The following is a 25,535-nucleotide window of genomic DNA, read 5'->3' as shown; positions in this document are numbered from 1 at the left end:
ATGGCATAATATTGCTGTGTCCTCAGGGATGTTTCCCAGACCGTCGCCAATAGCCCATTGTGCAGCTCTAGTGTGACGTAAATGAACTATAATAGAACTATAATGACTGAAATGATAATAAAAAATAGTGTTTTAAAAGCGTTTTTTTTTTTTATAAAATTTATTTAGCACTTTGTTTTAAACATACAAATAATTTTTAACGTTTCATTTAGAAATTGAACATTACGATCGAACTTAATAATTATGTAATTATTTATGCATAATAGTACAAGAAAATATTGATTTCTAAAAAAAGTTTTTATCACTTTGTTTTACGCATATTATGAATTCCTAAACAAACATTTCAATAAATATTTTAAGTAAGATTTGTACATTGTAGTCAATTTATTTAATATCTTAAGCAAAACATATATATCTTCAAATTTATAAATTGATTTAAATCAATCTGAGTATGAAGTTTTGATAGAAATCTGACTTTCTGTGCCTTACAAGTAAATGAAATTCAAAAATACTATATCGCGATACATCGCTATATCGCGATACATCGCTATATCGCGATGCAAAACTGACGATGCATCATGATATATAATTTCTAATATCGCCCAGTCCTACTCAAGACATTAAATTTGTTTCTTGTTCTAAATTTTAAATTTGGAGAAGTCTATTCTATCCAAATTTAAAACTTGGTCCATTTAAATGTATTTATAATTGTCACTTTTTTTCTTAACTTTTGTTCATCACTTTAAATATTCTTTCCAATATATGTAGGAAAAATATCTTGATGTCTGTGGGAGAATTAAAGTAGCACAAAATGAAATCTACTGTGCGTGAACAAAATTTTTAATCTTTTAAATTCGACATACAGTTTTTTTTGACTCATAGTTTTTTTTGACTTGTAGTACACTATTAAATGTAACTATTTAAGAATCACATAAATATTTTATAGGCTAACCATATTTATTAGAGAACTGCATAATATTTTTCATACAGTAAATAGTTTAAATTTTGAATGATATTATTCAGTCGAATAATGAATGACATTTTTGCTGATTATTTAAAAAATGTTTTTTTTTTCTGTATTATTTATTTGAATTAAGTGTAGTTTTAAAGACACATAACTTGAAGTTGTTGTGTAGTGAAGTTAAAGTGTACCTCATTCTTGAATTTTAGCCTATTATTGATCAATTTGTTGGACAAAATATTGATATTGAAGTCATGGATGAAGACCAAAGTAGTAAGGATGATTTTCTGGGAAGGTAAATTTTTTTATTTTCATGTTTGGAGTTTCTAATTTGCCATTGTTGTTTTTAGGCATTAGTTCATTGAACATTTTTATTTCTTTTGAAAATTGCAAGTGTTTTTAGTTGTATCAAGGAACAATATGGAATGAAATATATTTAGTGACTAGCATTTTTTTATTAGTTACTTTTTAATTACTAATATACTTTTTTATTTCTTTTTTAGAAATTAATGAAAAAATATGTTGCATGAAGTCCTAAGCTTTTCACTTAAATGTTTTGTTTTAATTTATTATTTCAAATTATTTTTGCTGTGGAAGTTTCTTATCTTTTCATAATAATCTTAAATCTTTGATCTATAATTAAGTAATTACATTATGTTTTTATTTAAGCTTATAGATAAACTATAATATAAACTTTAATTACTCTAGTGCTTAATGCCTATAGGACTTTTTCGTTGAAGTGATTATAATTTGGTATTGATATTTAAGTTTGGTTTGTGCTTAGTACGAACATGAAACTTTTTGTGATAAATGGAATCGATGTTTTGCTTAAATTTTTAGTTGCTAAAATTATTGTGTTGAGTACTATTAAAAGGTGTTATATTGATAGACACGAAAATGTTACAATTTTGTTTACTTAGTTTTCACTGAAGAAAATGTATGTTTTATTATAAACATTGTATATCATTTTTATTTGTTTTGATACACTTTGTGTTCAATATATTTGTTTTCATTTTCAAATACTATTAATACCTAATTTATGTTGTTTGAACTGTTAAAAACTAAACAAAATATAGGAATGTTTCTTCATACATTTTATGAACATATAAGTTTATGAATTCCTCTATTAAATTTGTTTTGCAGAGTATCTGTTGATATATCAAAATTGGTCAAGAAACGAGATATAAATGCTGTAAGTTAAGTGTTTTAGTATTATTGCCCATTAATAACTGATTTCTCAAAATTTCTTCTTGATTTCAAGAGTTTATAATGTTAAATTTTGCTATTTAAAGATATTAGTTAATGAATTCAGTCAATGAATTTTGCTCTAAACCAATTAACCTTTTTAATAATTCTAATTCCTTTTTAACAACTTTTTTAACCTTAACCTTTTTAATAATTGGTTTTTGAAAATTTACTCCTGATGTCCAATGAAAAAGGCAGGGGTCTGTCTTGGTTTTTCTGAGAGGTACTTATTTTGTGAAAATTTAGACATAATTTGTGAAAAATAAAAAATTATATTAAAAAATCAACACAAAATATGGTAAAATTATGGATTTATTGTTTCTTAAGGGACAAAAAAATAAAAATTTAAGAAAAAGTATTTTGTGAAACTACCGTTTTTCCTAAAGTTGAATTTGTGAAGGTAACAAATTCGACCTGGATAGACCCCTGAAATGTGCTTTAATTTAAACTCTTTAAAAATTTTATTTATTAATTTTAAATTATTTACATACTAGTGGTTACAATTAGAAGATACAAAATCTGGTTCTATAAATATACAGTCAACTTGGTTGACTTTGAGTGACAATGCTGATGATCTTCCTCAGGTAAAAAATGCATTTAATTTCCATATTTTCTTTGTTTTAATAATTTTTGTGTATTAAAATTTTCTTTTTTTTTAGCAACTTATTGAAATAAGGAACTTAAATCCCAGATCAACTATGTATTCTGCTGTTTTGCTTGTTTTTCTTGACAGTGCTAAGCATTTGCCTGTGAGTAAAATTTTTGAATAATTATGTTTTCATAACTAGCAGACTTATTATTTTTAATCATGTTTACAATACATTTTATTATTTCATTTATTATGTAATTTTTCTTTGTTGTTTTTATGATTACTTTTGTTTAGTTTACAGTAGAAATCTTGATATTTCTCATCATAGAAGCCTTTTTTCCCTATCTAATACATCTAAGAAAACTAAAGATCAGAGCTTCCCTCTAGTAGCTCAGCAAAGTTCAGATCAGTTAAAAGAAATCACTCTCAGTAAAGTGTTTCTGACTTTACAAAAAACGTTGCACTAATAAAAAAAATATCCATTGTATTTGTCTCCAAACCTCATAAGTTATATCAAAATTTTATTTTTCAAAACTTTAGTATTACTATAGTTTTCAGACCGAATCAGTATTTGTTATTATTACCTGAGTTTGCTTCAGTTATTGTGCGGCTTTGAGGAGATCCCCTCCAGACTAAAGGTCTGGGGCTGTCTGCTGCGCGAGAGATCATTTCTAATGGGAGGTGCAATTCTAGAATGAAGGTGTTAATTGGTTTACTCATGGTGACCTATGCCAAGAAAACTATTCACCTGCACCTTTATTCTAAGTGACTATTCCTCGTAACCATAGTACCAACCACGACGAGATACTTATGTCTGGAGGGAATCTCCTGAAAGCCCCACTATACTAGTAATCCATTCATATATTGTTAGAATGTGTTATTTTTCCTTGTTTTCTGCAAAAAATGCATTAAAAAGCCCGTAGGGTTAGAAAGAGGTTTAACCGACTGTCCCATTTGCAAGCTTAAAAATGCTTTTTCAACTGTTGTCATTTGCTAATGGAAAACAAATTTTCCTTTTATTATTTAATGAGAAATTGCACATAGAGGAGAAACTTTTATGCAAACTTTTGCAAGTGCAAAATGCATGATTGAAATATAACTGCTTACTTTAGAAAATATGATTGACTAATGATGTGAGGCTCAAGAAGTATTAAGGAGTTATCTAGTCATTTTTGATATTTTTATGTGCTATAACTATTGCCTAGAAAATGCAATAGAATGTTGAAATATTTAATGTTTTGTTGTTCTAGTAAAAAAGAAATCCAGAGATGATGATGCACCTTTATTTGGGTTGGGTAATGTTTGCAATCACTCATCAATTCAAGGATGATTCTAATTTATTAGAAGCGAAACACATCTGCTGCATAAGAATAAAGTTCCCTTATAAATTTAAACACAGATTTTTATATTTTCCTTCAGAATGTTATTGGATAACATTAAAGTTATATAGATGAATTTATTAAAATTAATAATATTTTTACTATTTTTTTTTCAGTAAAATCTTTTAACATGAAGCGTGCCTCTGATAATTTAGTTTATTCTATTTATTGTAGACATGATTTCATTGAAACTCTTTACTTCTAAAAATTTTTTTGTGTTTCCAGAAATTTAGGATATAAGGGATTTATTGTATATTTTTGCAGAGTTATTTAATTGGTTCCTTTCATTTTTTAGAATGTAAACAGGGGAGCTGAGGAACCAAGTGCACAAGTTCAGTTGACTGTCACTGGATTTAAAGAGACGAGTGCAATACGTCCACATACTAACCATCCAGTTTGGGAAGAGGCTTTTAGATTTTTGTTACATAATCCTGAAATTCAAGATTTAACAGTTGAGGTTAGTTAAAATGCTTGTAAGCGTGATATGTTTCTTTTTTAACATAGTTTAAATTACTAACGTTAGATTATGTTATAATTTCTAAAATGTCACATGAGTTTGTTGCTCTTTTATAAAATTAATTTAGTTAATTATAAATTTAATTTTTTTACTAAAATTTTTTTCTCTAAACTATATAGGTTGTATAATTCTGAAAGTGTTTTTTTTTTAATAATCGAATTGTATATATTTATAAAGAAATTTATAAATATATTAAAATATTAATAGTCTAAAATATGATTCTTTAATTTTAGTTATAATTATTTCATTTTAAGGTCTCTGACACCAAGTCAAATAAACCTATTGGAATGACAAGGGTTCACCTTTGTCGTTTGCTTAGGGAGAAAGATATGCAGTTAGAAGAACCCTTTCAACTTCTTGGTGCTGGGCCTAATTCAAAAATATTGATGACTCTTCAATTAAAGGTTTTTCTTTTAATATTATTGAACTGAATCTGTACTGTTTGTTCTATTTTGCTTTAAGTATTCTGCCACTTAAATTTTTTTTGTTATATTCTACATTGATATAGTAGTATGATACTACTTTGGTAGTGTATTACATTCAATATTAATATTGCTATCATATTTTAGCCTATATTAGAGAATGTTTACTCATTTTTACCACATATAACTATACTAGAACATGAGAGAAACTAGACTGTTTTGTCAGGAAACATGTAAAGTCTCACAGGAGCGTCATGGAGGTCATAGGGGTTTGCAAATAAATCTGTGTATGTTTGCATTAAAGCTAAATTAAAAATAAGATAGGGGTTTAATTGCTTTATAACCACAATACTGCTAAATTGATCTATCATGCATTATACTATGGATCTGAGTCAGTAAAATTCACTAAAATATGAAGTTATTCATAAATTATTTTGTCTCATATGTTCTTCAATTATGCACTATGTAAAAAAAAAAAATTTAATTACCTTATTACTTTGTTTGTAAAATGTATTGAGTCAAAGTGCAAGAAATTCAATACTGAAATTTTAAGAGGCATTGAGTCAGTTGGCGGCAAAAGAGGCATTCATTGGTAAAAAGTGTATAGGGTAGAAATATTCTTCCAATTTTGCCCATTTGCTAAATCACCGATGGGTTAACTTTTATTGCTCTGTTTTGTAAAAAATATATTTTTTTTAAAAAATTGGAAATTATAACTGAGATTATCTTCCTCATTAAAAAATACTTTCTAGAATTTTTAATACTTTTTATAAGACAGCAAGAAATTTAAAGCATGCCCTAAGTTTTTGATGTTGTTAACACTTATGGTGTGAATTAAATTGTGTGATGAAGTGAACCATAAACTGTTATCTCACAGGTCCACATTTTACAGTTGATTCTAGCATCATCCATGTATTATGGTTCAAAATAGTCTAAAATATCTTTAAATCATTTTTTAAAGAAAAAGTTACTCATATTTAATCGATTGTTGAATGACTTTTTTTCAAATAAGACTGAATGAAAAATAATCTTCAAAATATTAATAATCAATTATGTGTAATATAGGATATGTGTAATATAGGATATGTGTAATATAGGTTATGCGTAATATAGGATAATCAATCATGCAACATAACTTAAGTAATCTCTGACATTAAAGGAAATATTTTTCAGATTTTAGTTCCGTGTGCTGCTTCTAATTTCTCAAAAAAGGAAGGAATTTCAAAGAAAGAAAAAAGCCCAGACAAAACTGATGGTAAACCAAAATCAAATATGGATTTACCTGATATTCCTGATATCACACTCAGTGCTCGTCCTTTAAGTGCAGCTACTCCAACTATTCAAGATATGATTCAAACTACTATAATTCCCGCAGTTGATAATATAGAAGTTAGAGGTGAAAAGCCTGAAATTCCTCATCAGTCATCTTTGACTAACGCATCTCCTCCAGATTCACCATCTAGAAAGTCTTCTCCAGTTAAAACTCCATCCCCTATTAAAAAAAAGGCTTCTCCTCCAAGGTATAAAATGAAGATTTATTTTGAAAAATAATTTCTAATCTGCATACTTGTATATTTCATATTTGATTACAATCCGCACAATTAATAAGATAATTAGGAAATAGTTAATAATTTATAAAGTAATTTTTTCTTATCTCCAGATATAGAAAAGAGTATTTTAAAATGTTAATAAAATAATTGTCGTTTTATTTTTTAGTTTACTCTGCTATTTTTAACAAAATTTTATTCTTATCCATTTAATTAACCTTATAATGTGACAACTTCTAACATTACTGATACAAATTGAATTTTATAATAGAAAAATGCTTGTTTATGCTAAAACTATTAAAAAAAAATGTAATCAAATACGGGAAAAAATATGGAGAGCAAGTTATAGTTACCTCTGAATTTTCTCATATCCTAAAAAAGGTAGAAATTCTTTTTTTAAAATTTTTTTGCAATAATTGTAACCTAATATGTCATTTGCCAGCTATGACAAATTTTGTTATAAATCATTATAATTTTTTTTAAACATTTTTGTTTCCTTCAATATAAATGAGAAATTTCTTCAATATTGATGTGAAATTTATGCTTTCTTACATATAACTAAAAATCTTGCTATTTTTTCACACTAGGAATAAAAAGCATTCTATTAGGAAGATAAAAAATATTATCAATTTAAAGTAACCAGAAATTTTAGAGCAAGAATCAAATTTATTGTTTTTAAGAATATTTTATTTTGTGAATAACAGGAGCAATATTTTAAAACAACCTTATTTTTTTACTGGCAAAATATCTAGTGTAGGAATTTCCCAATTAAATACATGTTATAGTCAGATGTTAATATAGAGCATTACTTTTTCCTATCAAGATAATTTTTAATGGTTAAAGGCTTTCTATTGTTACTTCATTTTCTAAAGCTGATATTTGCAGCTTTAGAAAAAAGTAACAAAATATCTTGTTTCTCTATGTTGTTATAAAGGAGTTTAGTTGCATTCATACATAAATATATTTTTCATAATTTCTATAATTGCTTTCATTTTTAAAATTTATATCCTTCTGTCGAAGTATAATGACTCAAATTTTTTTCAGTCTTAGTGGGGATAGCATAAAAAGTAATAGGAGCGCTAGAAGTAATTCTGGAATAATCAAAATACAGCTTACTTTACGATACAGTATTCCTAGGAATAAGCTTGTTGTTGTTGTCCATAAAGCTAAGTAAGGATAATCAATTCATTTTCTATTTCTTCATTTTTGAATTTAATTGTTTTTAATAAAAAAATTTTCTAGCAAAATATATAAATTACTTATAAATATTTTAGCACTAAATTTAAGGGAATTGAGAAATAAAATATATCTTTAAAAAGTATTTAACTAAATGTAATAATTTATAATACTTAAGTGTTAATTGTGTTATGAATGTGAAACTACCTAAACATTGATATAATAACTACTTGCTCTTAATTGTTTTTTTAAACATCATTGTATTAAATAATTGTTTATTATATTATTTTCTTAATTTTGTTTAGAAATCTACCATATAAAGAGGGTGAAGACAAGCCAGACCCATATGTGAAAATCTATATGACTCCCGACCGTAATAAGGAAACAAAGCAAAAAACCCAAGTCATCAAGAATACTTGTAACCCTATTTTTGATGAAACGTAAGTTCTTAAAAATTTTAAGCTTAAATGAAATATATGGTGGGAAGAGAAAATTAAGCTCATAAACTTTTACTTTGATGACCAGTTGTCCCCATCATTTTTATCCCAGGCAATTAAGAATCCTTGTTAAGACATATTAAGGACAAGCTGAATTTTCATCAGCTGTTTTACTTAATGAGGGGAGTATTTCTTGAAAAGTTTCTGCCCCTTCTCCTTCCTCATCCCCTCTATAAATTTTATTTTATATAAAAATTGCAATTAGGATCATATCTTCACCATGGTTTACTCTAAGTTAAATTTTATTCCTAAAAACCTATAATTTGTTACATTTCAATTTTTCAAAAATAATAAAAACATACCATCTATCTCCGTGTATAAGTTGATTCTCTATTTTTGATCACAAGATAGCAAATTTCTGGTGTGTGGAGTGTATAATTTAACCACTGAAAAAAACAATTATTACAATTTCTAAATTTGAAAAACATAAAACATATTAAGTTTACAAAATGTTTTGTATAGTACTAGATATGATACTAGACTGGTGACGAAATGTATATTCAAATGTTAATGTAAAATCTTTTAAAAAGTGTGGAATTTTGAATTTTTTGAATGGGGGTAAAGATAAATTTTTGTGTGACTCAGCAGAGGAGGATGAAGTAAAAAAACCATTGCAGAGTTAGATCCATATGACAATACTTGTAATGTTGTTGAATCTGGTACAGATGATGTTCTGGAATCTTTTAATTTGTAGCTTTATGGTATGTTTTAAAAGTTCCCATTGTGTTATATTTTTTAAAATACCCTTAAATAAATTCTTAATTTTTATCTTAGGATAATTTGAAGTATGGTTTCAAGAAAAAAAACCTTTATATGTCTAGAAAATGTTAAAAATAGTTTATTGAAAGGTTAGTAGTTTCTTGAAGCATATTAAAAATAGTTTCTTGAAAGGGGTGAGTCAGTTTGATTGAATGGTTAAATGAGTTATTCAGTTCTATATCATTGTTTAAAATGCATCGGGATTTCACAATCAGCAATTGTCAAACTTTACTGTTTTATAAGTAAACCCCTATTTTTTACGAAATTTTGGTGGTTTGAAATAGCGACTTATACACTGGGATATACGATTATATTTTTATTTGTATTTGTATTTGTAGTTTTTTTAGGGAGTGGCACTTTCATATATATCTCAAAAAATTGATAAACTATAATTATTAACTCTAATAATAAATATTTGTTTATTACCTTTCAAACAACATGTATGCTTCTATATATTAAACAACCTCCTCATTTATCTCTCATCCTCCTCTTAAGTATTAATTTTACATACATTTTTAATTCTGATCAAATTTCTGAGACTATTCATTTGAAATTTATAAACCTTATACTATTTTATTACTAATAATAAAATCTTTAAAATAAGCTTTTAAATTTCTCAAAACCCATAAAATTTATGTAAAAAATTGATTCAATATAAAAGGATCTTGATTTGAAATTTTTATTTTTTAATTTTTTAGAAAACAGCAATTTTAAATTTGATAACATTGCAAAAAACTGATAAAAGATAGTTTATTATTTATTTTCATTGAAATTTAAGCCATGCTTAATCAGCATTTTACGGTATTTAAGATCAAATTTATGCAAGCCAGATTGGAATTTTTACATGACCGAAGCATGCCAGGCAAAATAATTTTCAAGCCCCACTGGATGCTATTTGTAAATAATTTTTCATGTTATTCAATTTAAATATGTAGCAAAAATAAGTTAAAAATGGTTTTAGTTTAAAGCATTTTTTTGTAATGTTATAATTAATAATTATGATTCTTTAAGCATATTTTTGAGGAGCTAGCAGAAACCAGAATTTTTTAGAAAGCATATCAATACTCTTGAAAAACTGTTTTTTTTCCTATTTAATTTGTCTACAGTTTCCCCTAATGAATTAGTTTAATTGTTTAAAACTATTGTTTTTGTTGTGTTATTTTGAATTGAAGTTCTCATTTGTTTTTTTTCTCTCTTAAATAAGTTTGGTGGTTCTTTTTTTTAAACTTCCTATAGGCTTTCTTTGTTATTGTTTTTATGTGTTAGAAAACTGCTCACATTATTTTGCTTTCATGATGAGACAATGATATGAGCTGAGATGACAATGAGCTGAGACAATGATCTTATCACCAGTTTTATTTTAACAAGGATTAACTTTTTTGGCAAGGATTATCTTTTTTGGAAAAAATATTGAAAGTGTTATTAAATGCAGCACTTGAAATACTCTGTAATGTTTTCCTGTTCAACACTTAATTTTCCTTTATGGTCTGTGTTACATTTGAAAAATAAGTACCATTAATTTTAAAGCTTTTCCTGCTTAAGTACTTGCAATTACGATTTGATTGTAGAACCATCTTTAATTTCTGAAAATGTTATGGAGCAATACACACACAATGGTATGAAACAGTATACAAAATCATTTTTCCCATATTCATTAAATCTTATTGCTGGATCACTTAGAAAATTGTCTTATAAAAGTTGTTTGCTACATAATTTTGTTTTGTTATGTACGTTTCATAAGTTGGACACACCTATATTGCAGTTTATACTTGTACTTATGATATATTAAGTTATTACTGTTAAAACTTTATTTTAAATTGAAATTTTTAGGCTTGAGTTTGATGTCAATCTATCAGAAGTAGCAAATTATTCATTAGAAGTTACAGTTGTTTCTAAAAGTGGCTCTATGTTTCCACGTGGCAAAACTTTAGGAAAGTCCGTAATTGATTTAACAAATCTGGATCTTAGTAAAGCTTCAACAGAATGGTATGTTGTTTGTTCTTCAAAGATTGTTGTGTTAAAAGTTAAAACATAGCTTATAAATTACAATTTCTTAAGATTACTCTTACATGCTCTACGCATTTTTCATGTTCCTTGTCCTCATAATTAAATTTATTATATATCTTCTGTAGTAAGTAGGAAAGTGCCAATTTTATTACAAGGGTAAGTCTTAAACTCAGCAAGAATAATTGTTTAAGATTAAAAGGTTGTGCAAAAGTGAGATATTATATAATAGTATACTATAAAATAGTATAGTGTAGTATGTTCAGCCTGAAAAGTCCTGCTTACTTCGTTATATGATTCGTGTTTAGTATCCTGATTCCAATAGTTTACATTGAATATATATGATGCAATTAAGCTATTTAAAAAAAAAAATTTAAATTTTAAGTTGTTTTATCAATAAAGAACCTTCTGCTAATAATGATCTTTAATTATTTTTAGGTATGACTTAGATGCTGCAGATTAGATGATTTTAGTTTAATGCTTGACTCCTGAAAGCAGACATAATCTAGATAATATTCTTCATTGCTATTTCCTTAGCTACATACTTAAGTCATGTTTTATCTATCTTTATAAATACTGGACCAATATTAATTTTTTTCAACTTTAGTTTTTTCTTAATATTCTTTGTAATATCCTATAATTATGCTACAAAGCACATTTTATTATATTACTGATGTTATTTTAATTTTTTCCAATTTTTGAAACTTTTTGTCGTATGTTTTCCTAATATGTTTTAATATTTTATTTTGAATATTTTCTATTATTAAACAAAAAATTTATGAGGATATTATATTAATGATTTATTGAGGTCTGGATTTGTTAATTAAAATTTATAAATGGAGAGTTTTTTTTATATGAAATTTTGAAATTGTTTTTGTTTATTTACACTTAATCTGTTAATTCTTTAAGTGTTATACAAGAAACTTTATATCTGGTTGTATTTTTTGCTTCAAAGAGACCAGGTTGTATCTTTTGCAACAAAAATACAGTCATATTTGTTTTAAAATAGTAATGCATTTATTCCTTTTGTGAATGAAGAATCTATCTAGAATGTATCTCATCTCTTTGACTAGTGAACAGACTTGCAATTTTTTTACATTTATCAGATATAAATGTGTCACTATGCAATGTTTTATAAATGATTTATGACTACTTCCAATGTGTATATTTCATTCACAGTTATAAATGAAATATAACAAGCTTAACTATCAGTTAAATTTCAGTTACTTTTAATTTTTTTTCAGTTACATTAGTTTTCTTCAGCTTCTATAAATTGTGTAATTACAATAATAAGTGGAATATATAGTGTTAGATTGCTACGAAATCCATGTGCCTTTTTTCTTACTATTTCAGATGCTATTTCTAAATATTTACATAACAATTAATATGAAATTTTATGCTATATATTATTTTAAAGCTCACACAATGTCAATAGTTGAGCTGATTTAAAAAAAAAAATATCTTGAAAGTTTAGCAATCTTTTTCAAGTTTCGATAACTTTTGCAATTGATTTGATAAATATTACCTTGAATGTTGAAACAAAGTGCATAAATTACAATTACTTAAGTTTCCATTTCAACTGTTATTCTATATTTGTCATACTCTGTTGTATCTCAGATCTTTTAAAGGCAGCTTTATAGTATCTTCAAATCATTATACAACTATTTATATTTTATTAAGCTCTTTAAGTGTTTTTTTTCTTTAAAGCAATATTAAGTATATGAAATCATAAATGAGGTACAGATTAAAGATTAAGAAATAAATTAAAATATTCTCGATGGCTGTCGTATTGCAGGAGAATCATAATAGGTATAATCTTAATTTAGTTTCATAAATTTCAAATGTTTTACTTTGGAAAATTAAAATGTTTTCTTAAAGAAGCAATTATTTTTTTTATAGTTATTGATCATATTTTCAAAACTACAAAATATCATGAATTGTTAACCATAACCATAAATAAAACGAACCGTTTGATTTTTTAATATGTTGTTTAATAAATAGTAACTATGTTAATAAATTGAAAATGTTTGAAAAGGTGCATAAATTTTACCTCATGATAGCTTTGTTGATGTTCTACTAGTGGTCTTTGGGTATTGAATGACCTTATTTAGAGTGTTCAAGTGTTGTTAGGTAAAGTGTATCTATTGCCCAAATTGACCAAAATGAAATATATATCTGTTTTATTATAAAAACAGAGACAAGAAAATTGACAAGCAGTCTTTTGAAAAACAAATTTTTCTAAAAATATATTGTTAATTTTTTTCATTATATTATAAAATTAAATATCTCATACACACATTTTGGAAACTAACTTCTTTATGATATATTTCTAAAAATTGATATTCGTTTCAAAACAGTTTTTTTTAGAAAATTTAATATTGAGTTATTTAGAAAAAATAATATTGTATGAGAATGTTAATAAGAGAGACTGAAATATAGCTTAAGTGTTCAATGTTTTTTTTTTATTTGTATTTTCTGAATTCTTCAATACTATAGTTTTTATGCAATAGTGTCTGCAGTTTGTTAGAATATTATGTTGTGAAATGTTTAAATTATTTTTGGCTCAACAACCATTGTCACATTTTGCCTAATTTTTAAAAATGTAATCTTTATTGAGCTTTTTTAATATTTAAATTTGGTTCCTGATACTCAGTTTATACAACAGGTAGAATGATTTTAGATTTTTCTTGTGCCATATAAAAGTAATTTTTATTTTGTTTAGTTTTACCTTGGTGTGAAATGAATTGTCTTAGTTTTAAAATTATAATTACAATGACCTGAACTTTTATTGCTCGTAATGGTTCTTGGGAGTTTAATTATAAGTTAGGAAATTGAAAAGTTCTAACTCAACTCAAGGTATTTTAATTTGAATAAACTTCTTTTATTCATATATATTTGTTATTTTTAGGTGTAGTTTTATTTCTTGTTTCACTCGAATTTTATTCAAAGTGTTCTTTTTCTGCACATAAAAGATTCAATTCAGTCATTTATTTTATTATTTTTGTGTTGAGTCATTGTTTGTGTTGTGAAGTGGATCCATTTTTATTTCTTTGAAAAGAATTTAAAATTATTCCTGTAAATTTTTCTTGTAATCTTGTAAACGTTACTATTATATGTTTTCATGTTTTATGATTTCAAAATTTTTTGTTCATTAAATAGTTTTGGAAGCTGTGTGTTGTACATATATTTCAGTTACTGTTTTATAAAATTTGAATATCTTTATTTTGGTGTAAAACATTCAATGATTTTTTTAATTTGCAATAATTCAATCATGTATAAATATAATATTTTGTTAATTTTTTATCATCATATTTTGATATTCTGTATTGTTTGGTTTTTCTTTTGTTTATTGAAATATTTTAAATTGATGTGATGAAACTAAATTTATAAAAAAGTACAATCTATATGCTTGCTCATACGTGTTTTGCTAGAATTTATTACTTAATTTTAATATTGCCGTTTAACGTCTGTATTATACCTATTTTAACATAATATTTTATAGTAGTTTTTATCTATTATGCTTGACTTTTTGATGTATTATTTGTTTTCCTACTTATCTCATTGTTGAGTGTTATATTTATCTTTTTAATACTTAACATCCTTTATATTAGCTTTTCCTTTATAGTCTTGAATGAAATAACTTTTCTTTCTGAGAGTTATAAAAAGTTTTTTGATCACCAATTATAATTTTCTCATATCTTTTCTAATAATTATTTCTTAGTTACAGAACATAAATAAATAATTTTCAAACTTATGTTTATTAACAATATTTATGATCGATTATTTTTCTTCAAATAGTTCTGCTTAAAAAAATATATATATGAAAATAATATAATGCCTTTTCTATGTTGAACTAAAATCAATGTTGTAAAAAGTATTTTCTCTTTAAACTTTTCCACTCCTGGAAGAAAAAGTTGATTCTTATGAAAAAAGTTTGATGTATTAAAAACAATTTTTTGCAGAAGACAACAAAATTTGTTTTATACCACGTAGTTTAATTGTATGTCGTTTAATTGTATGTCGTATATCGTAAATATTTTTTTAAATACCAGAAAAATGAAACTAAATGTAGCAGTAAATGTCTTTGTAAGTTAAAATTCTTCTTGTCTATTATTTGTTTATATTTTATCCCATTTTCTGTAAAGAACTTTAAGGTCTACCCAATGAGTCATATTATGCAATGCTTTTTGGTATTGAAATGAATTAAGCAGCTCTCTTAAATATTCAAAACTTAAAATGCATCGGTAACATAATTGGAAGAAAACATTTTATGTATAAAATAATTAGTTAATACGTGTTTATCATAAATAGTAATTATTGCAATTTTAAATAAATATCTTATACTATAAGTTATTTAATATAAAATAAATAAATAAAAAAAAGTACACAAGAATGTTAAATTTTATTCCTGTTCTAAAAAATAAATTAAAACTCAAAATTTTTATACATGCCTTAGTTAAACCTTTTTTTTTTTTATAATTCATTAATCACCAGTTAGTTTATAAGATATTTGAAGAATCTGACATTTGAAAATTATAAAGTATTTCTACCCAAATTTTAAGATTTTTGACTATTTTAAAACAAAGATGTATTTTCAGATGTATGAAGACATATTTTAAGATTACCGAAAATTGATTCTGAAGAATTGCCATTTCTATTTTTTTTTATGAATTACTTTTTTATATAAAATAAATTCCAATGTATTTAAATCACATCATTCAATCTCCTTCCAGTGCATGTTTAGAAATGAAAATTGTATCTTATTTAATTTTTTAGTTACATCCAGGGCTAAAGAGAATAGAAGGGCTAGTTCACTCCCCTCTTAGAGCTGAAGCTACGATTTCCCTCCTCATGACGTCACTGTGTCCACAGATCTCAGAGATCGCAAGCAAAGATATGATAACTTTGCATCTTTCTGTTTGTAAATTTGTAAAAATAAGTTAGACTTTTTCTGGTTATTAGCTTTCAAACTTTACGTAATTAGTACATTATTTCCGTTCATAAACATAGTTCAAAAAAACTTTCTTGGTTATTATATTAAAAAAAATACCATTTCAAACTTATAAAAATGTTTTACTAGCTGGCGAAAATGACACTATAAATACTTTACCTATTTTAAAAAGTTCAGTTTTAACTTTAATTATTAAGAAAAATGAAAGCATATATCGACACTTTTTTTATCTACATATTCTTTTATAACAATAAGTTAAGTTAAATTTAGAATCCCTGATTTTAAAATATGTCGTTAATAGCTAATTACTGAAACAAAATAATAATTTAGGTTCTTAATGACATTAAAAATTTTGCAATTGTTTATAGATATTTAAATTTACGATGATATAATTTATAGATAATTAAATTGAAGACAATATAATTTTTTTAAAAAAAATAATAAATATTTAGAATAACTACATTAAAAAATATGTTATGAAATTAGGAGAATTTCAACTATATACTATATATTTTATTTATACTTTTTACTTACATTTTAATTTTCTTTGACTTTATCTATTTTTTAATTCTTTTCACCTGCCTTTCTTTATGAAGTAACGAGGCGGTTTCTATTTAGATAATGAATTTTTATAAAAGTTCTTTACGACAGAATAAACGTATTGCTGTTTTATATTAACTGTGTCATTTCGGAATCCATTCTTTACATAGTTGTTCATTTACTTTAGGGAACACGCGAAAAATTATACTTTTTCCTTTTGTTTTTATATCAGAATTTTTGCAAGTTGCAATCGCGCAAACTGGCATTTCGATAATAGTTTTAAATTCTTGTAAATTCACTGCAAAAACTGAGGAAAGTCATTATAGAAAATAACAAATGTCTTAGAATATCTCACAAAAAGAAATGATCCAATATTAGTTAGAGCTAGTAAGGCCGAACGCTCCTTTCTTGAAGTAAAAGTGTGAGCTTTGCGCCAAAGTGACGTCACTAGAGAAAATCGGAGGATTGGCGCAGTGAGAGTTACTTCAAAGGAGTGAACCAGCCCTTCTATTCTCTTTAGCCCTGAGTTACATCACCAGCTTTGAAAACAATGTAATTTAGTTCTATTTATTTTGTGTATTGTTTTGATGTAATATATTGAAACTACATCTAGCAGTGCTGAAATAAACACCATTGAGTACAAACCTATAAGTGATGACAACACCAACACACAAAATATCTTTATACTTCTTCACATTATAATATCTTCAATAGTTTGTGGCTCACAGTGCAAGCAACTGTTGTTAGTTAAAATAGAAAAAATTCATTTATATAATTTAACTGATTCATAATACAGGGTTACCACAGGTGACAAAAATATGACTATTTGCAACTATTCTCAACCTCAGGCAACTATGACTACTTTTTTGCCTGAAAAGGCTATAAAAGCATCTATTTTTAGGAAAAGGAGACTATTGGGAGACTTTTCTATGCTACTAGCAATGTTTTTTTTTAGCATAAATTGGGTTGACAACCTGTAGCTTCTAAAAAATAAAAAAATATTGAATTGCAAATTTGAGTCATAATTTTTTAATGCGCTCAATTTGCACAGATTCCATTGTGAATCTATTTTGTTTCTTAAACGCCTTTTCAACAATTATTGCTGCCAAACTCGGCATGATTTTAAAGAACTCAAACTTTACTATGATGCGTGAATCTCAAATTTTAGCAATCATTTTTTCAATATATATGTATTTTTTCTTATTGATGAAAGGAAAAATTATGTGAAAGGGAAAATTAATAGAAAGAGTATTTTTTTTTTTGACAAAAAATTATTTTTCTGCATTAATTCTAACATTTAAAGTATTTAATGTTCTTCAAATATAAATTTTTTTTTTTATATAAAAATTTAGTGCTAGAACACTAACGTTTTTTTAAAAGTTATCATATTGGCCTTCAACTTGACAAAATGGATCATGGTATATTACAATGAAGTCATTTAATAAAATTTTAGTCATATTATTGAAAAATATTTGTTCTTCTTTAGGCAACTATTTTCATAATTTTAGGAGACTATTTTCCTGCTTTAAGCTACTAGAAGCAACTATTTCGTTCATTTTTTTTCTTTGGCAACCCTGATAATAGTTTTTAAGGCATTTTTAAACTTAAAATTTTTTTTCACTTGCACTAAAAATAATGTTTTATTTATTAAAAATTCATTTTCTTCTTTTATGTGAATAAAGTATAAATAACTATTTTTTTTTCTTTTATTGAAATAATTCTTAATAATAAGGATAAAATGATCTATTGTTTCTAATTTGTATTTGCTAACATAATGGTATATCATAATTTATCATAAAGCAGCATTGCATAACAAAGTCTATTTTTAAGTAACAAATGTTACTGTAACTTGTATTTATGTTATAATTAATATCATTCTTTGAAATATCATTAAAGTTTAACTATCAGTACAAATGGAGGAAAAATTGGCTTAACCATTTTCTTTTTTTTAATAGAATGATTGCTAATGAAGCAGTATTTCATAACAAGATCTATTTTTAAGTAGTAAATGTTACTGTAACTTGCATTACTATTATATATAACACCATTCTTTGAAATATCACTTTATGTTTTGCTACTAGTATAAATAGTGGTAAAGCTTTATCTTAACCATATTCTTTTGTTATAGGAGGACAGCTAATAAAGCAGTAGCCTTATAATTAATAAATCAATAATGCATTACAAAATCTATTTTATAAGTAATTAATGTTATTGTAACTTGTGCTGAGATTATTAATAACATCATTTGTAGGAAAATTATAAATTTTGCTATCAGTATAAATAATGGAAAAGCTTCGCTTAATCATTATCTTTTGTTATATGAGGAATTGATAGAATAGATATCTTTAGATATAAATGACCAACATTTCTAAATTTTGTCAAGATCTTGATTCTTAAAAGTATTTTTTATGAGCATTATATGTTGATTTATTACTGTGAAACATATTAAAAGCCCATAAATATTTAAAATAATTATTTATTCATAATGACAATCTATGAATAATGCCTTATATCATTAATAATTATTTATTGCTTTTTTAAATATTCTGCTTTTTAGCAGTTTCTAAATACACTATCTGGCTATTAATGACCGGACACCCCTCATTTCGGATACATGAGGTGCTATAAAAGTCAGTAGGGCGTAGGGCCGCCACGCGCCCGAATCACAGCTTTAACCCTTCTAGGAAGGCTATCCACTAGGTGTTGGTACACGGCGGCAGGTATTGACCGCCATTCCTCCTGTAACATGGCGAAGACTTGAGTGGTGGTTTTGGGGCGTTGTGGTCTGGCCCTCAACTGGCGCTCCAACTCATCCCAGAGATGCTCAATTGGATTGATGTCGGGACTTTGGGATGGCCAGTCAAGCTCCTGCACCCCCATTTCATCAAACCAGTCCGTGATGGCATGTGCTTTATGAATGGCAGCGTTATCGTGTTGAAACACAAACGGGCCATTACCAAACTGTTGCCACAGGATGGGAGCGCCGAATTGTACAGGATGTCTCTATACCCTTCTGCGTTCAGGGTTCCGCGCACTAACACCAAGGGTCCAAGGCCAAACCATGAGAAACCACACCATAATTCCTCCACCACACACCACACTTGGACCACACCATAATTCCTCCACCGCTAAACTTCACAGTGAGGACAATGCACTCCGGTAGGTACCGTTTTCCTGGCATTCGCCAGGTCCACACCCGTCCATCAGAGTGCCACAACATGTAGCATGACTCACCACTCCGCATAATGCTTTTTCATTGCTCTGCTGTCCACTGGCGACGTGCTCTGCTCCACTGAAATCGGTGGTGGGCGTTTGATGGAGAGATGTTTGGCTCATGTGCTGCTGCTCGTCCATGGAATCCTTGTGCAATCAGCTCCTGACGAATGGTACGTGTACTGGCAACGCTGCCAGATGCAGCCCGGATGTTGGTAGCGACAGTGTCCAACGACATTTGTCGGTTTGCCTTCACTACATGCCGAAGAGATCGTCGATCCCTGTCGGACATTATTTTGGGCTTGCCGGGTCGGGACTGCGGTTTTATCACTCCCTCTCCTTCCCATTTCAACACGACGTCACCAACTGTTGACCGTGGTATCTGAAACTTGTCGGAGATGGCACGTATGGAATGACCACATTGGTGGGCGCCTATGATCATGCCCCTTTCCGTCTCATTCAGCTCTCACCGTCCACTCATTTTCACTGTTAACGCTCGTATGGCCGTCGCCTGTTTGCGAATGGTCTTTCCCCCACAAAAGGTTCCGTATTTATTCGAGAACGAGTCCAACTGCTGTTCAGGGGGTGTCTGGTCATTAATGGCTAGATAGTGTATTTTTTAACTTAAAAAAAGAAAAACATATTAATCTTTATTATTATTATTTATAATTCATTCTTGTATTATCAATAACAAAATGTAGCAAAATGACAAGTAGAATTAAGCTTTGTCAGTACTTGCTTTTATAAATTTTTTCAAAAAAATTTTTCTTGAAGAGGTACATTAATGTATTTTCTCTCTTCAGCAAAATATTAGATTTTAGCTCTTGTTTTTAGTACTTTAGACACTATTTTGTAGCCTTTCCTAAGCCCTGTTTCATTCGATCCTGCCATATGTAGTCAGTAGTTATTTATTGATTTTTCTGTGTTAGATAATTAGTTAATTAAATGAAGGGACATTTTTTATAAAAAAAAACAAAAACAAATTAAAAGATAGGAAAATAAAAAGGAAAATATGTTTTAAGGAAAAGATAGGAAAATATGTTTTAAGGTTATGATTAATCTTATTTTTTAATTTATTAATAGTTGAAAATAGCTTTAATAAATGTGTATAGTAATTTTTTGAATTAAGCAATATTTGTTTAATTTCCAATAATTTTAGTTCATATGGATTTTTTTAAATTATTGCTTAAAAATTATATTTATGTTATTTAAAAGTTAAATCTCTTATTAGAATTTTGTTTGAATTTTAAAACTTCAAAATTTGAGTTCTTTTTAATGTATTGTAATTATTATTTTTTTGCTTGCTTATGTCTTTACTTTCATCAGATTCAAATTTTCTTTTTTAAAAGACTAAGCAAAAATCTCAAATGAGTTGCTGCATTTTTAGGTGATTTAAAAATTACTATTCTTTTCATTTTTATATATATATATATTAGAATTGATTAATAATTGTTGAACATTATTGACAATAAAGTGATAGAATGCTTAAAAATAAATACAATTTTGCTCTTTACAAAATGTTTTAAATTCTATCTGAATTTGTATTAAATTGTTTGTTTTCTTAGGAAATATAGAACTTAAAAGTAACCAAAACGACAAGTATTTTGCATTTGACAATTTTGGTTTATATTTCCGTGTTCCTTAATTAATTTTAAATCTCTTATACTTAAAAATACATGTTGCACTTGAAATATAAGCTGTATATGTTACACAATTACTGGATTGTTGTCACATTCATGCTGATGCTTTTTAAAGGCCCATTGTGTAATAACTGAGCTGGTTACCACCAAATCTTTTAGTCAGAAATTTACATTGTCTATAAATTTAATTTTAAATTATTTGATAATTTGTTTTAAAAAAGTATCTAACTTTAGAACATTTTTCAAAACTTTTCATATTAATTATTATTTTTAACCCTGTGATAAACATGCAAATAGAAAAGTTGTCTTAGATTCGGATGCATGCCTACTTGCCAACTATTATCTCTAATGGCATATAGGGAAGAGGTAGCCTTTAGAAACTTGTCCATTAGTGAAAGTGCCCTTTTTTTAATATCAAATTAATAACTGCTAAAGTTACTCAGAATTTTTCTAGCTGGCTAGGTTCAATACAGGATCAGATTAATTATAATCAGCTATTAGAATTCATATTTTAAGATGTTGTATTTATTGTGTTCTTAAGTCACACAGATTCAGCATTTCTTTTCTCTACATTTTTCGATTTTATTTAAGATATTTTTTAAAAAATACTTTTAAAACATGTGATATGCAAAATAATGAGCTTATTAATTATTATGTTTTTAATATAGTTTATTACCAATTATTATAGTTTTTTTCTAATTAGGTCATTAAAAATAAATAAAATTGGCAGTGTTTTTGCATTTAGCCCTTTTTTTAGTTTTGTTTTTTTATAATTTATTCCTATTCCTAGTAGTATAGATTTTCTTTACTGGAACTCTAATCAATTTGTGCACATTTTAAAGTAATTTAGATATTTTGTAAATAACTCTCAACATTAGAACTATACTTAAATATGTTAGCAATTTTGTAAAAGTTTTACTAAGGGATGCATCTCTCATTTCTTTTAAATAAGTTTTTTATTAGTATTTTTCTTACAGGGAAAATGTTTCCTGTATGACCTGCATTTTTAATAGCACTGTTGAAATGGCTTATATTTAATAGAAATATATGTCAACCTTCTGCAGCATTTACTCCTGAATTTAATCATTAATACTTGCATACATTACCAAGTCTAGGTGACTGCCTTAATAAAACGCAATTTATTTTATAGAATGATCTGAGCACTTGTTTGATTGTGAAATTTTTTAAAGGGTGGGAGTGATTGCAAAAATAAATAAGATTTGCAGAACTGTTAAACTTAAAAAGAAATAGTTTTTCATTAACAGTTCTTCATTAAACAAAGAGTCAGTTTGACATACACTGACTGACATACTTTAAATGACCTATTATTCTGGATTATATGGAAAACTTGCTTTTATACTGTAACAATACAGAATAAAATGTTATCTTGTACAACACATTAAGGTTCATATCTATCTTTAGCTTATTTTCGTATTATATTAATTTTTAAACCTTTTTTTTTATCTAAAATATATATGAGGTTTTCTACAGCAGATTGCTATGAGCTCGTCAGTCATAATATATCCCAATAATTTTTTTAATAAGTTATTGCTATACATTATTGTATCTGCTGTATTGTGTTATCATATTTGCCCCTGCATTTTGCCTGCTGTTAGTGTAACAATATTAGTGTTTTCTTTACAAAATAAGGAACACACATAAGCACATTTATTTGCATGAAATATCAAATACAGTATCATAACTACCTATATCAAACAATGAAACGAGATGGAGAATGTTAAAATGCTGGTTCTTACGCAAATACTTTGTCCCTTTTTTCTTTAAAAGTATATTCATTTATAACTCGATGAATGTTCATTTAAAATTCATCACTCAATTTATGAATCATGGAATATTTTAGTTAATATCTTTGTTTATTCATTCATGTCAATAATAAAATCAGCTGTTAAGAGTATCCTTTCATGGGATTTACAATAATAAACCAGCAAGGATTCTATCTGGAAGTAAGGAATTTGAATTTCTGTCTTTTGAATATTTTATTTAAATGATAATTTTTTTTAGAATACACCATCCATAATGTTAGTCTTAAGAGGGATGTTGGTAAAAATGTTTAAACAATAATTTTCAATAGTTTGATGGCACTAAATGGTAGAGTTAATGTGGTTCTGATATATTTCATGCATATTATGTTAATCTGAAAATGTGAGTCATTCCTGGTGTAATTTTTTTTGCAAGTGCTGATTTTTTCAATATAATTCTAGATTTCTATAAATTTTACGTCAAAGTATATGCATTTATTATATGTTTCGTTTTGTAAATTAGGTTTGTTCATTAAAAATTATAATGTGTCTTTAAATTGTATTATGTGTGTTATATTTGATGAGATCATTGCAATTTTTATGTTATGATTTAGTATATAATTTTTTTGTAGATTAGAATTAATTTTTTTTTATTAATCAGCTTTTTAAATTTTCCTAAAGTTGTAAGTACATAAAGGCTTCTTTATATTAAAGTTTAGTAAATTAAATGTTATATGGCGATTGATGTTAATTGCTTAAAATGTAATGTGTGTGATTATTAGTGTCACTTTTTAGCATACAGTGTATTACATTTCTTTGTAATAAGCAAGTCATTCTGTGTTTTGACTGATTGTCAAGTGGTTGTTTATGTCACATCTTTTATTTAACTGAGTGCTGTATGAAAGCAGAGATTTATTCATTTTAATTGTAATTCTGAAATTATAACTATAAAAACTTGTAAGCTAATGAATTTGCTTGAAAACTTAGTAAAATTGTTGAATTTGTGATATTTTATTAATAAAAATTATTAAAATTTTTTTTTAAGTTTATGAGTTATAATTTTCTCTATCAGTGTTAATAAAAGTATTTTAATCTTTTCACTTCTAAATTGTAGCTTTTGTTGTCAGTTTTCACTCAAAATAGAAATAATTTTGAATGCCTTTTTTAAGGGAAAAAAAAAACAAGCATTTCAGATGCATTAAAAATACAATTTTTAGCAAACTAAAAATTGTATTTTTATTGCAAATTTCTTAAAAATGTTCTACCCAGATGTAAAGGATCTAATACTTTTTTAAAGAGGGACACGAGTATAAGCTATTTATCGCTTAGAATCAAAAGTTCTCATTGCAAATTTAGGAAATAAGTTTCTTAAATATCCATTTATCATTACATTTAGGTCACTTTTTCACCATATTGAAGACCTATTTTTGATTGCCATATTTAGAAAAATTTATAACTCAGATGTGTGTATTTTACCTATTTTACCTATGTACTTTGAAAAAATAAACGACTTACAAAATTTCATGTCCATTTACTAAGTTGTAACGTAACTGCTATGTCCTTTAGTTTAAGAAAAAACGAACTATTTCAAGAAAAAAGCATTTAATGTTTATATCATAATAGCATAAACATAATTACCAATAGCTCCTGGCGTAGCATATAAGCTTACGGGGGGACCCCACCCTGAATATTTCAAAAATTCGAAAAAATTTTTATTGCACTTTTCGATTCTTTGTACCCTTCCTAATGTCTGTCTAAAACGATTTCTCGGTACCTAATTTCGTTTGGAAGTTATACCGTAAAATAGAGAGTCGTTGCTAAGCAGGTAGAAAGGCCTGTTCCGGAGGATTAAGAGGGGTGACATTCTTTTTGTGTCTCACCCATTCTGTTGACGGAGAAGATGTATGGAGCTGGAATTGCAGAATAAAGGTTAGTCATTACTAATTTCATAATTTACTAGATTGAACACAAGTCAAAACTTTAAAACGCGTTTTTCTCAAAACGCTGTTTTTTGACCTGGCTTAACATGATTTATACAACGAAATAAGCTGTTCTTTATTTTAAATTACGTAAAAATATATTCTTTAGAAAGTAGCATAGGATTTTTTTGATATTTTTATATTTCGATTTTATATTAGTGTTTTAATGAATATATTTTTAATAAAAAACTTAACTTTTTTTTTAAGTTGCTGCCAGTTTGGTAGTTTTGCGAATATCAAAAAACCGCTATGCTACTTTTTAGATAATGTCTTAGAGTTTCAGAAAATCTAAACAAAATCGTTTTCCTATGTTTCAGGACTTCTAAATCCATGAGGCCAGTGAGGTGCTACTTTTT

General features: G+C 26.7%; 2 protein-coding genes across 2 annotated transcripts in view; one reads left to right on the top strand and one right to left on the bottom strand.

The window, feature by feature from the left end:
- Positions 1 to 24,237, top strand: part of LOC107456722 (extended synaptotagmin-like protein 2) — a 47,674-nt gene extending 23,437 nt beyond the window's left edge. The window contains exons 11-21 of the mRNA XM_043043989.2: positions 1,171 to 1,256; positions 2,105 to 2,153; positions 2,701 to 2,790; positions 2,866 to 2,955; positions 4,470 to 4,631; positions 4,946 to 5,095; positions 6,287 to 6,633; positions 7,705 to 7,830; positions 8,142 to 8,276; positions 10,923 to 11,078; positions 11,535 to 24,237. Of these exons, the coding sequence (XP_042899923.1) occupies positions 1,171 to 1,256; positions 2,105 to 2,153; positions 2,701 to 2,790; positions 2,866 to 2,955; positions 4,470 to 4,631; positions 4,946 to 5,095; positions 6,287 to 6,633; positions 7,705 to 7,830; positions 8,142 to 8,276; positions 10,923 to 11,078; positions 11,535 to 11,559 (1,416 nt within the window). The 3' untranslated portion in view covers positions 11,560 to 24,237. The remainder of the gene's footprint in view (positions 1 to 1,170; positions 1,257 to 2,104; positions 2,154 to 2,700; positions 2,791 to 2,865; positions 2,956 to 4,469; positions 4,632 to 4,945; positions 5,096 to 6,286; positions 6,634 to 7,704; positions 7,831 to 8,141; positions 8,277 to 10,922; positions 11,079 to 11,534) is intronic.
- On the bottom strand, positions 19,841 to 20,242 carry LOC139427107 (uncharacterized). The gene has a single exon (XM_071187776.1). The coding sequence runs from the start codon at positions 20,240 to 20,242 to the stop codon at positions 19,841 to 19,843; it is 402 nt and encodes a 133-aa protein (XP_071043877.1).
- Positions 24,238 to 25,535: the final 1,298 nt, after the last annotated feature.

This window comes from Parasteatoda tepidariorum, chromosome X1 (genome assembly GCF_043381705.1).
Source record: "Parasteatoda tepidariorum isolate YZ-2023 chromosome X1, CAS_Ptep_4.0, whole genome shotgun sequence".
Taxonomy (NCBI): domain Eukaryota; kingdom Metazoa; phylum Arthropoda; class Arachnida; order Araneae; family Theridiidae; genus Parasteatoda; species Parasteatoda tepidariorum.
The sequence above is the reverse complement of the archived record's forward strand: the minus strand, read 5'-3'. Positions and strand labels throughout refer to the sequence as shown.